The sequence below is a fragment of the Aspergillus welwitschiae genome (assembly GCF_003344945.1).
Source record: "Aspergillus welwitschiae strain CBS 139.54b unplaced genomic scaffold BDQ94scaffold_38, whole genome shotgun sequence".
In the NCBI taxonomy this organism is placed as follows: Eukaryota; Fungi; Ascomycota; class Eurotiomycetes; order Eurotiales; family Aspergillaceae; genus Aspergillus; species Aspergillus welwitschiae.
This window is the reverse complement of record NW_020798732.1, coordinates 183,253-195,674: the sequence shown is the minus strand read 5'-3', so window position 1 is coordinate 195,674 and position 12,422 is coordinate 183,253. Positions and strand designations below refer to the sequence as shown.

The following is a 12,422-nucleotide window of genomic DNA, read 5'->3' as shown; positions in this document are numbered from 1 at the left end:
GCCGGTAAACGCTCCCCATTAGCCTCGCCCTATCCCCTAAAAAGCAAACTAGATGTTCTCAATGCCTGCTTGGCTTCTCAACTGCCCATCCCCCGCGCTGCTGTGTGGACACACCGGACGGCAATCCCGGCTGTCAACACACACGACTCAAAGAAGTCAACCACCAGAAGAAGCCGTGTTTATTTAGCTTACTGTCCCAAAACCTCACGATCCTTCTCCTGAACTCAATTTGGCGTCTTTGAATTCGATCAGAATCCAAGAATCTGTTGTTACTTGAGATTTATTCGAGCCACTCAGCCCATATTTGCAGCTTCTAGTGAGCCGAAATGGGCAGCAAAATTGATTGGGCAGCGCGTCCCACATATTCCCTGGAACAACTGGGACGCTACTTCGACCGGATAGGACTCCCCGACAAGTATCGAGAAGCTCTTCTTCTCATGCAGGATGAAGCGGAACTCAATGCCCAGTCTGCGTTGGCTTTTCTGAAGGCGCTGCAACGATACCAACTAGCAGCTGTGCCTTTCGAAAACCTGAATCTCCACTATGCTGTTCATCGCAGTATCTCAATCGACCCTCACAAACTTTTTGAGAAGATTGTTGATTCCAACTCTCGTCGTGGGGGCTATTGCATGGAGAACAGTGTCTTGTTTGGCACTGTCTTGAGAAGCCTGGGATACGAGGTGACCGCCGTAGGGGGGCGAGTCAACGAAGCGGCGCAGCCCATGTCCACTTCGAAGAATTGGAGAGGGCCTAAGTACGATGGATGGTAGGTTTCCTAAATCGCTAATGGTCTAATCTAGCCATAGGCGCTTGCTGACTAGCTCTATCGTAGGAATCATATGGTTAACATCGTGACCATTGATGAGCAAAAGTACCTGGTAGACGTTGGATTTGGCTCCAATGGGCCACATCAGCCCCTCCCACTGGTCCAGCATTATGAGTTCCACAATGTTGGCGAACAGTCGGGGAGGCTGGTCTACGGACCCATCGCCCAACACACTAGCCGAGGCCAATCTCTGTGGCAGTACGAAATCCGCAACGGGGACAGTCAATGGATCCCCGCTTACTGCTTTACGGAGATGGAGTTCCTCCCCGAGGATTTCACAATCATTAACTACTACATGAGTACTAGCCGGGAAAGCTGGTTTACTTTCCATGTCGTCTGTGTGAGGATGTTACTCGACGAGGATGGTGACAAAATAGTGGGAGACCTGACTTTGTTTAACGACACCCTCAAAGAGCGCCGGGAAGCGACATCCAAGGTGCTAGAGAAATTTACCTCCGACGAGCAGCGGGTATTAGCGCTTGAAAGGGTGTTCAATATCCACATTTCTGCCGCCGACCGAGAGAGCATTCGCCATACGATCTCGGAAATCCTCTAAGGATGGACGGTTCGGCCGGGATAAAGGATTTCCGGTCGGAGGCCGTAGGAGGGGAAATGAGTGCACTGATAGCTATTTATTAATGGAATAGGACCTGAAATCTCTAGTTCCTTTTATTGGCCACTTCCCTTGTTGATAGCGGGCCTAATTCAATCTTGATAAAGTAGCGCCGCCGTTCATTTAGCACGCGCTTTAGGGTACGGACCGGTTGCTGCGCCCGTCGCGGAACTGGCCAGTAATGGGAATCCCTCAAACCCGCTGACGTGGCGCGGGATGAACCCTGTCCGACTGAGAGTATTAGGATCAGGATGCTAAGCTCAGTTGCTTAGCTATTTCTTAGCTTCGCTCTAATAACTATAGTAATGTCTTTCGGAGTGGGCGAACGGCTGGCTCTTCCGCTCCACTTCCATTGGCGCCACCTTCTCATCTCACGCAAAACACGCCAGTAGGTTTCGCGTAAACCATATACATTATCCGGGGAACATGAATTGGAATGATGGGACGCAAATCAGGATCAGTGCGAGATTAAATAATAAGAAAAAGACCGAGAAAGACCGAGACGCCAAGCCCTTCATTCGTGTTTTGTTTCACTCATAGCCGTCGTCCAGACAATTGTCCCTTCCGCATACTTGGGTTATTCTAATTGCTGCTTTCGAAAAGGTAGTGCCTTTTAAATTGGGTATAATCTATTCCTGAACCTCTTTTGGGATGGTCTCCGCTCCCGGGTGAGGCCTTCCATGCGCAGCGGTACTACGTGGTGGGGATGAGGACTTCGGCTGGCAAACAGTCATTGTGTATTCAACAAAACATTAAGGTCACATGTGAAATGCAAGGGTCCAAGTTCTCCTTCCCTTGGATAATTCTTCCATTTACCGTCACGTGTATTAGATTTTATCAGAAACCACCTCCTACAAACTTCGTCCTCTCCCACGCGCTAAAAAGTCGGTGCACTCCAGATAATCGGCATTACCTAGCCGTCCTTCCCCAATAGAAGCCAAATAGCATCTCAGAGCAGAGGTCAGGCGCCGCTCATTATTTCCTGCGGTATACTGGTCTAATCTCTCAGCTTTGGTAATCCCAGATAGGAGACCGTAATTTTTTCGGAAATATGCTCACTCAGCTACCTACACGACGGTGCGTCATGTACCACGGACTAACTTTAGACTCAAGCTAAGCAGGGATTATAAATTGCATCTCACAAGGGTATTCCCCTAGAGCGGACGATAGTGTAGCTTACTCGCTCGGAGAATTATCTTTCGACTCCGTCCCAGCTCCTGTGTGCACTCCCACAAAGAATGGATTATTATGACGGCGGGCCCTTTGCTCGGGATTATACCGCCCAACTGATCAATGCTTCGAATAGGGGATCTTTCAGCCGGTGCTGGGTGATAATTTACAGAGTAGCTCTGCTTGTGAGTCATATGGTGTCAGTGTACATGGCCTTCCATACCTACCGGCACAGGACGTCGTACACCCTATGTTCACACATCGGTAGTTCACGCCACTGCCATACCCACTTCTGCTTTTCCATGCCTTCGTGCGCGCTCCTGCCCCAGTAATGGACCTTTTTCGACGGCTCCCGCACATCCATCATGTTCTTCACCTCCGAGAGATTGGCGTACGCGCAATCTACCCTGCGACGCAACATGCGCCGGACCATGTCGACGAAATAGCCATTGCCACTATCTACTTGATGGTAATGATGATACTTGCTGTCTTGATACGACTTGCCTTCCGTCTTCATATGCTTCGCTCACTGGAGTGGGATGATGGAACAATATCGCTTGCGCTGGTAGGTTTGCCGCTCCAGCGTTTTGAAACAACAGGTGTATCGATTCATTAATGCGGTTCTTTCAAGACAACAGATCTTCGCTGTTGCACAATGTGCTGTCATTCTTGTTGGAACGGAGCACGGGTTGGGCAAGCGAAAATTGAGTCTCAATGACAGGGAAGTCCATACAATAGAGAAGGTGAGTTTCAGCCAGCGGTTGATGGCACAGGCTTACTGATATCGCGATGCCAATAAGGCTCTCTACTCGTCGAACATTCTATACGTTCTTGCGCTTAGCTTGGCGAAGATCTCAGTACTGCTGCTTCTGAACAAATTGTCAGTGAATAGGTGGCATAAGAAAATCTCATTCTGGACTTCTGTTCTGGTCGGAATCTGGACTGTGCCGGTGGTTTTCACTCTTGCATTTCAATGTGGAGTGCCTGAACCTTTGGATGCTAGTAATGGTCATTGCATAGATATTGTGAGTTAGCAGATCCTTCTCCCCATCACCCCAAATCCCACATACACTAGTCATATGCATTCGAGAGATTCATATACTTCCAATTCTCTACAACAAAACTGACAGATACTGACGCAGTTCGCCTTCTGGGCCGGCATCTCCCCTATCGACATAATAACAGAACTGGTCATCTGCATCCTACCCATCTACATCGTGAAGCCAGTCCAAGTCATCTTCGGGAAGAAAGTCACCGTTGTGGTTGCCTTCTTCATCCGCATCTTGTAGGTCCAATTTGGGCTTCATAATGGACGTTTAACTAACATGAGATTGGCCAGCGTTGTTATAACCACCATCATCCGCCTTATCTTTATTCGCTACTCCAAGCCCTATCCCTCCACGGACATGAACGACGCTGCGTTCGCAACAACCATCACAACAGAATGCGTTCTCTGCGTCAGCATCATGACAGCCTGCATTCCATGCCTGAAACCGTTTCTGGACGCCTTTGACAGCGGCATGCTGAATGTATCCTTACATAAGCGCATAGGTGGAGGCAGAAATAGCAACTCATATGGCAACACCTATGCGTTGACGAGTATGACCAAGGGTGTTAAAGAATCAGCCACTAGGTCACGGTATTTGGAGGATGAGATCGAGGGCTTGGGCGCTTCTGCTGCCGCATTTGCTGTTACATCTCCGGGTCAGCCATTGGGTAGGAGGGACTCTACGTTGGTGATTCAAAGAACAGATCAGTGGAGCGTGAGGTGCGAGTACGTTGATCCGAAGGATGGGTCTGTTGGGGATGAGACCGAGCAGTCGGAGAGGAATGTGGCTAGGTGTGAACATTCTTTGTAGTAATTTCCTATGTTTCATGTACGATTTGTAGAAAATGACGGTTGATCTGTGGTAGAATCTCTGCGGATCTATCCATGGGCCTACCTCGTAGTAAACCCTATCCCAAATGACATTAGCATATGTGTCATTACGTTCGCATACTATATGATCTACTCTTAGGTCACAAGCGGTTGCTCTATATATGAATTATTGGTTAATTGATTGTTGCTTTATCTTCGAATATAGCACAACCAGGTTTCTCTTGTCGGGTCGCCAACGGCGAAAAGAAGAAGAAGAAGATTCGTCTCTAATACTCGCTAGCATTAAGACTGGAGAGAGAGAGGAAGAGAAAGTTGGGAAGGGCGGCGTAGGCCAGCTGTTACCTTTTCTATCAAATATGTATCCTGCTTGTTACATATACTATCTAATATGCTCCCTTAATCTTTCCCAGAATAGAAAGAACTATAAACAGACTTTAAAGCCCTGATTGTGTTAAGATAATGGACAAGTCTGGCTGCTAATCAAGACCATAGCGTGTCGATGAGCAATTCGAGGATTGCTTTCTAGGCGTTCAGCCAATTACTGTGTCCCTGAATTCAGGATATTCAGATACGAAGAAAGATTAAGTTACTTCATTTATACAGCCGTACGCGTTTTCAGGATCCAGTATGTCTTAATGGATATGAGGGACGATATAAGACAAGAAATATTGCTTACGAGGCATTATCTTGGCAGAATAGATGAGTGTGAAACATTTAACGTCGCTTATCTTATCTTATCTTACGGCTTCCACTTTCAGGTCGATCCATGACGTATCTTCATTCATGTCTTCAAGTATACACATTTGCGTCGCCGGTATGTATATGGGCAGAATAATACGGCAACGGCAGTGTTCAAGGTATATATATCACAGTGGACTTATGTGATCTACTGGAATTCGTATGTTCACTAGCCAAACAAACTGTGGATAGCTGAATGCTGCCAGGCAAGAGACAGGTGCTTTGGATCAGCATGTGCGATAATGAATATATATCCGCTCAATGGCCGTGGTAACAGTTTGATGCATTTCACAATAATACCAAGTTTGTTATATCTTACTGCTTATCTTGATTTGAACATGATTCTAGTTGTAGTACATTTTACTTTATGATGAGACTCTGAAAATGTTAAGACCAGAATTTGAAGTACAGTGAGTATCTGTCAATAACTACTTAATTTATAACCATAATCTGACCTTCGTGGTCAGTATGTACCTTTTACTGCACATAGCCCGATCTTTATAGGTCTATTTTATTGTCTCTACCAGGTGATAAACAGCACGGAAAATATATATGAGTGTACAAGTACTTTACATGTAGCAATAGCAAAAGGCAAGAGTCTTCAGTACAAGTAGCTAGAACCTCCAACGAACATTGCCTTCTATGACAAAGTATTACCTGAACAGGCTTACAAACTTGTTTTTGGTAAACTAGGAATGTCAAAATGGGAAGGGTTGCTGACTGACAGCCTGGTACCACGGTGGAAGGAATAAGAATGTCTTGGCAAAGTCCAGATCCACCATTGTGCTGGAATACATGGCTATGAGTGTACTCCACACATTCGACAGAAGATATCACTGGTAGCCTCAGTGTCATCCCCAAAACTTTGGAACCAGAAGTCGCTTTGGGCTGCCTTGAGCAGGAGAAGACGTTGCCGCCACTTTTTGCGGTACCATGATGACTATATTCTTGTCCGGCTATTTATCACGAGAATCAACGGTGATAAACTACCGCCCTAAGCCTTGGAAATCAATAGGCCTGGGCACCTGGCGCGCATTCCGCCCGAAAATCTCATCTTGACCACCAGCCAGGCTGGACCGTGCCAAGCCCTCACCCAGGTCCTTAGTCCAGCCAAGCCCCGGAGCGAACGAATTCTCAATTCTCTTCAAACGCCTCGCCCACCGGGGCGAAAGCTAGCGGAGGTACCTAACCGAGCTCCGATGCCCTACAACCCCACTCCATCCATATCCAAGAGCAGCATATCCAGTACAAGCTTGCGAGAGCCCCTCTCCCCACACACAGATCGATCACCGCAAGGATGCAAAGTCTGTAAATGCGGGTCGTACCTGACCTTTTAGCTTATTTCGGGTACGAGTTTGCGAAGGTTCCACGCGGTGGGGATCCACCGGCGGTGGTTCCTCCCGTCAAGGCAGCCCGAGTCGGCATTTTGGCCCGAGGGCGCGGTTCTGGTGCCAACGGGCACTGGGGCCGGAGTTTGATCGGGGTTGGTGATTACCGGTGAGATTTCATATGTTTTGCCTTTGTCTGGGTATAGTGCAGCCCTGATATGAGAATCTCCTGGCTCAATTTATGGGCCGTTTGCAGTCACTTACGAGAGCTGCTGATACAGACCATCCCCAGGTACAGAAGGAATAAAAATTTTCGCAACCGTAGATAATCAACATTAAGTAACTTTTCATTACTCTGCAGTAACCCTGCACAGTCTCGCATTACATATACTCATTGGCAAACATAATCAATCCAAACCGTAAACCCCTTCCAATCACCTTGAATCATCGCCTCTTTCAGTCCCACCTTACCATCCGAATGCCTCCTCGAAGTACTCAATATCTTGGAATCCACCTTTCATGGCCTCGTACACCGAAGACCTGCACTCATCCGCCATCACGGCCGGGCCACACGTAATAACAGCCAAGCGGGCTGAGCTAGCCTCCGCCTCACGCACAGCAGTCATGACACTAGCGCGAATAGCAGGCCGGCCGTAGCGCAGCTCGACATTCAGGTCCTCGACGGAGCGAATAGACCCGCTGGACCTGTCCTGGAGAGCCATAGCATCTGCAGCAGCCTCCTTCTCCTTCGTCGGCGTGGTCGCTCCAGAGTCAATCACGTTTCCGGCAGCCGACTTGTCAGTGCAGAAGAGTGTAGTGGTGATGTCGCTGTGCTCCAAAGCCGCAGAGAGATCTCTGCAGCAGACTTCGTCGAAGATCTTCTTCTGGCGGCCTGTCCAGATAAGCTGGATACGAGTGGTATTGGTCTTGCCGGCCTCAACACGCGAGATGTGGTCCAGAATGTAGGGTACAGCACAGGCAATACCTGTTCCACCCATGATCATGAGGACTGTGTCGAAGGTGTGGAGTGGGGCCTGGTGTCCGTACGGGCCTTCCAGGAGGAGCTTAGGGCGAATTTCAGTGCCAGCCTTCTGGCATTGGTCGCGCAGACGTCTAGTCCAGCCGTCATAAGGACGGATGTAGAAAATAAGCTTCGAGGAGTCTTCCTTCGAGTTTGCGTTCTCGTAACATCCCAGAGTGAAGGGATGGTTCTCCCAACCGCGAAGAGTGACGGGTTGGTAAAGGTAGTAGTGTTGACCCGGGCCAGGCTTCAGGGTCTGAGAGGCAGGGTACATCTCGATCCGGATCAAGTCGCTTTCGGGGCTGTAGGTGACCGTGGAAGAGGTTGTGGAGATGAATCCCTTGCCGAACTTGACGTGGAGGTTGCAGTAGAGCATGCGAACGTAGCGGACTGTACGATCAAAGCCCCAAATGGCGACCATGGGCCAGAGGTAGCCGTTGTAGACGGTTCCGTCGAAGCTAGTGTGGCTGCAGTCTAGCTGTTAGAGATAGTGAATGTGAATTGTGTTACTTAGGAGAGCATACCGGAACAAGGCGTAGATGGTCAGAATGGCCAAGAGGACGTGGATGATTAGGAAGGTCTCGTAGAATTTCTGACGAAGCCAAGTAGTAGACTGGAAGAGCATAACTGCCATAACAACCGTAGCCTACATAGTTATTAGGATTGCTGCGCACCACTGATTTTCAGAACAGGTCTAACATACCACAATACCCATGTAAAAGTAGTTCTGCTTCAGCGCGCTGTGGTATCTGCCATCTGTGTATCGGATATATTGTCAACTATATGTGGAAAGTAGAAACTGGTTGTGAAAAGGAGGGGACAAACCATAAACCTGGAAGACTACAGTGTAGGCGATCGAGTGAACAATGGCAAGAAGGGTACACACCCAGGCCGTGTGACGGTGGAAGATGTTGAAAGACTGCACATTAAAGTCGGTCGCCCAGAGAAAGATGTTGTTGCGTCCAGCAAAGAGCCAAAGGAACGGCAGGCAAGCGTAGGACAGAACGCCGGTGCGGTCGGACGAGTATTGCCAGTTCTGCTGGAACAGACTCGGCGTGCTTGAAGTAGAACCGTTAGTTGAGGCGTACTAGCTGTGTGTACTCTGTGATAACGCACCTAATGTTACCCGTAAAACTCTGGTAGTTGACGCAGGACAAGATGATGGCGACAGCCCAGAAACCAAAGACGATCAGCATATCCAGCCGTTTGGGGATGGTGTGAAACAGAAACAGCTGTTGGTGGTTCGACAGGTAGGGAGCGAAGCTGGCAGGAATCACAAAGTATGTGCGCATGAAGTGTGCAACAGCAGCGACTGGTGCGAATACCTTGCTTCGAGGGCCTGCGCTGTTCTTCTCGGCGTCACCGGAATGAGAAAGTCTCATACTTGATCGGACAAACTTCCAGGCCTTGACTATCATTCCAAGTGCCAAGACACCGCCCCAGTATCCCATGAGACCCCATCCATAGCGTTTGTCTTTGATCAAAGCATAGTCGTGAGTAACCTGGAAATATGTTAGTAAATCATCAATAGCAATATCCAAGCAGTTGACCCACGTAAGACTTGTAAGCCCGCTTGTAATAGGAATGGCTCAAGAGGACAGGGGATTCAATGGTTCCAGTCGTGGTCGTACTATTCGTTTCCGGGTCGATAACAGGCAAGGAGGCGATGTACTCATCGGTGGCATTGGCCTCGATCTCGGTCAGGCTGATCAGGGACACACTGCTCTGTTCACAGAGACTTTCCCAGTAGGTTGGAATGGCGGAGTTGAATTGCTCCTCATTGCACCACGCCTTTGCACTGGCATACAAGGACATGACGCCCACGGTGCTTGTACAACCTCCTGTCGAACTCGCACCGTGGTGACCACGCTTCTCTCGCAAAGCTCTGCGGCGGTGGGCACTTGAGCTGCTGGACGAGCCATGTGAAGAGGTACTGGAAGAGTTACTTTGACTAGAAGAAGATCCTTGCCCAGAGCTAGAGCTCGACGAGGTCGAAGTTGCCCCTTCGAATGTATAAGACCCGATAGAGGTATATATAGCGTAAAAGCAGTAATCAGCAAGATTGGGAGCAGACATCGTCAAGCCCTGTCCGGCAAGAACCGGGCTCACGGCCCAGCTCAGTCCAAGCAGGATGGCAGCCTGGGAACGCATTGTGAGATGGATGAGCTCAAAGTCTGTCTGACCAAGGTGAGGAAGCCCATTGCCCGGTATATATGTCTGGCCAGACTTTCGCCTTCTATTGTCATACGGTGCCTAATGGGACCCATTCTAATTGCTGGATTGCAAATACATCCGAGCCCACAAATTGAAATTTCCAGAAAGAGGCGTTCCTCTAGCAGAGAATTCTTCTCCAGTCAAGCCTGAAGCATAATTCCGGAGCAGCCGATGGTGGAAAGCGTTGTATCATACTCCATCTACTGGTCCGTTGAATTTCGCCCACGAACCATTGACCCATATGGTTGATTTGCCAAGAGGAAAGAGATTGATAAGTCGGAAATAACGATCCAACCAAGTATACGTATGCCTAATTGTCCTAAAAGCTGCCCTGTGCCGTTCACAGGAGCCCGTATCGGTAGCCACCGACGACGGAGCCCACCAGCCATGTGGGCTGCCAAGACCAATATCGCCGAAGCTTCTAAATCAGATAAGATCCACAGCCCAAGCAGCAGCCATATGACCTACAAGAAATTCTTGGCCACCTGTACTTACCCCACCTAGAGGATGCCACCAGCTGGGAGGTCATGCTTGGCAATAGTAGAGCGAAGTACGGGCCGTCGGTCATCTCCCGGCTTTAACTCATGACTTGGTAGATGGCTTTTTGAAATGGTACTTGGTGTATCTGCCTCGGGCCCTGTATCCGAGCCCCGGGGTGGTTCTAAGCGAGATAGCGGATAGACACGGTCTATCTTGGCATCAAATTCTTACCATATTGGGCGTCCTCCCCACGTTTGGGGCGGTTGTTCCAGGTTTGTTGTCGCAAAGTATACACGTTTCAGGGTAACCTGTCCGTGTTTCTGCGGCAATTATGTACGCATTGTATGATTGTGGTGGTCTTTGCTCCTTGGCACGACGTTATTTTCATGGTTAGACTGTATGTTGGACGTATGAGGTTCAGACTGGTCTGTCACGACATTGTGGCTCAAAGCGTAGGCTGTCCGTTGGGCAACATGATCGAACCAATACCAGAGATGTGACCATAACATTTCACAATAGATATATCTTGAGTCAATCAGCAGATCTTGCATCGATCTCTGGTCGTTACCTGCCAGTAAGCCGTTTTGCAATGAAGATCTGAGGGCGTGACTACCATGTCTGGAGGCAGTCCAAATTTCGCCCGATGACCTTGGCACCCAGTATCCACCCATGTCCGAGTCAAACAGTCGGTTCCTCCCCGTCTCCTATTCATTGATGGACCCATGACCCACGGAAGAAAAGGTATGCAAGTCAGTAGAGAACTCCCCGTATGGCGGTCCCACTGGTCCGCCGCTGATATCCCGAGGGAAAGTTATGAGAAAGAAAGGAATTAGTTTGCGAGCCTAACCTAAAGCTTAATTAGCGACAACGCTAGGATTGCATGGTGCAACCGAGTTCTCACGGCAGTCCCGTTTTCTCTGGGTCATCTTATCAATCAATGATACTTGTATGGAACGGTGGTAATTTTACGTCTATCGTGCCTGACGATCCTCCAAAGAATCTCCTTTGGTTCGATGCACATCACCGTTATACAGGGGTACTGGGGAGCGTTTCATAGGTGGCTAGTGAAGCATATATTGAATGGCGGTATCATGTATGGTTGAAGCTGTCCTGTGTACTTTGGCATTGGTTAACTTAGTGTACAATTCTTTATTGAGGATGAAAACGAGTGATTGTATGACCGTACTGGCGCCTCAAGGCTTAAAGGTAGGGCACTAGCCAAGTGAGTATACTGCTGGTTAGTGTGAGTAGCCTCGATGGAAAAGATTTCTCCCTTGGGTACTCTGGCGTCCCTCTAGATGGCTCCCCTCCAAAACCTTAGTCCTCCCAACTATGAAGTTATAATTTCCAACATCGGGGTCCCACATCACGCAACCGCAATCTGTCTAGCCTAGCATTTTCACTAAGCCCTAGTACTATAGCCATCTCTCACCATACCCACCGTCTTGGTTCAGGTGCCCTAGTAGGGATTCCCATATGCGCTGTTGCTTTGCGATTGTTGCATAGTAATGATATTAGGACGTGATGCCAATTTCAAAAAGGCTTTTTTTATGTAAGAGGGGATTCATGGGACCTTGAGACAACTGCAGCACATGCCTCTGTGTATGTGGTTGTTGTTGTTGAAGGAGCACTGTCCATAGTAAAACCGTGAAAATGCCATGTCTTGGCGCATCTCTTGGCAAGACGATGGAGTATCCGGAATACGGTAACTGTATCGTTACACCCGACTATCAACCCAAACTTCAACCATCCGCCGATGGGGCACCATTTTTTTGGCTGGGTAGGATTTATCTGATCCATGCCCATGACTCCCGTGAACCAATCGCTTCTGACTCCTCGCTATCAGATTTTTTTCCTAAGGCTTGGCAAACATCCTTGACCCGCTTCTAGTTACCAAGGCCACGCCTCTTGAGACCCTTTACATGCCGCGATAGCCATAATTTAGCCATACGACCAGAGATTATTCCCTGTGAAGATTGATAAGCGAGAACCGGAGTGGCCATTCTTGTTACGTAGGTAATTCAACATCGTATACACCCGGACGCTGGAGTCCCGGTCGAAATTGTTCCTAGTGCCATGGCAATTTCGGTGAAGTGCCTCTATGGATTGATGGAGTGGCACCTGAGCCGCTGAAAAGACGCATCCGAATGGGT

At 48.7% G+C, this 12,422-nt stretch overlaps 4 protein-coding genes across 4 annotated transcripts; 2 read left to right on the top strand and 2 right to left on the bottom strand.

Annotated features, from left to right (window-relative positions):
• Window positions 1-326: 326 nt before the first annotated feature.
• On the top strand, window positions 327-1,382 carry BDQ94DRAFT_174043 (arylamine N-acetyltransferase family protein; the record flags this gene model as incomplete). The annotated part of the gene is made up of 2 exons (XM_026772260.1): window positions 327-766; window positions 833-1,382. 2 exons carry the CDS (start codon window positions 327-329, stop codon window positions 1,380-1,382), a joined length of 990 nt encoding a protein of 329 aa, XP_026622279.1.
• A 1,558-nt stretch (window positions 1,383-2,940) lies between these two features.
• Window positions 2,941-4,468, top strand: BDQ94DRAFT_174042 (uncharacterized protein; the record flags this gene model as incomplete). Its single annotated transcript, XM_026772259.1, has 5 exons — window positions 2,941-3,174; window positions 3,248-3,352; window positions 3,410-3,634; window positions 3,752-3,894; window positions 3,949-4,468. 5 exons carry the CDS (start codon window positions 2,941-2,943, stop codon window positions 4,466-4,468), a joined length of 1,227 nt encoding a protein of 408 aa, XP_026622278.1.
• Window positions 4,469-7,021: 2,553 nt separating this feature from the next.
• BDQ94DRAFT_182500 (ferric reductase family protein) lies at window positions 7,022-9,726 on the bottom strand (the record flags this gene model as incomplete). Its single annotated transcript, XM_026774167.1, has 6 exons — window positions 7,022-8,042; window positions 8,100-8,221; window positions 8,279-8,331; window positions 8,401-8,633; window positions 8,692-9,077; window positions 9,130-9,726. The coding sequence occupies 6 exons, from the start codon at window positions 9,724-9,726 to the stop codon at window positions 7,022-7,024; spliced, it is 2,412 nt and encodes an 803-aa protein (XP_026622277.1).
• Window positions 9,727-9,978: 252 nt separating this feature from the next.
• On the bottom strand, window positions 9,979-12,272 carry BDQ94DRAFT_162212 (uncharacterized protein; the record flags this gene model as incomplete). The annotated part of the gene is made up of 9 exons (XM_026769506.1): window positions 9,979-10,210; window positions 10,285-10,289; window positions 10,344-10,426; window positions 10,607-10,691; window positions 10,838-11,061; window positions 11,214-11,272; window positions 11,451-11,561; window positions 11,843-12,045; window positions 12,192-12,272. The coding sequence occupies 9 exons, from the start codon at window positions 12,270-12,272 to the stop codon at window positions 9,979-9,981; spliced, it is 1,083 nt and encodes a 360-aa protein (XP_026622276.1).
• Window positions 12,273-12,422: the final 150 nt, after the last annotated feature.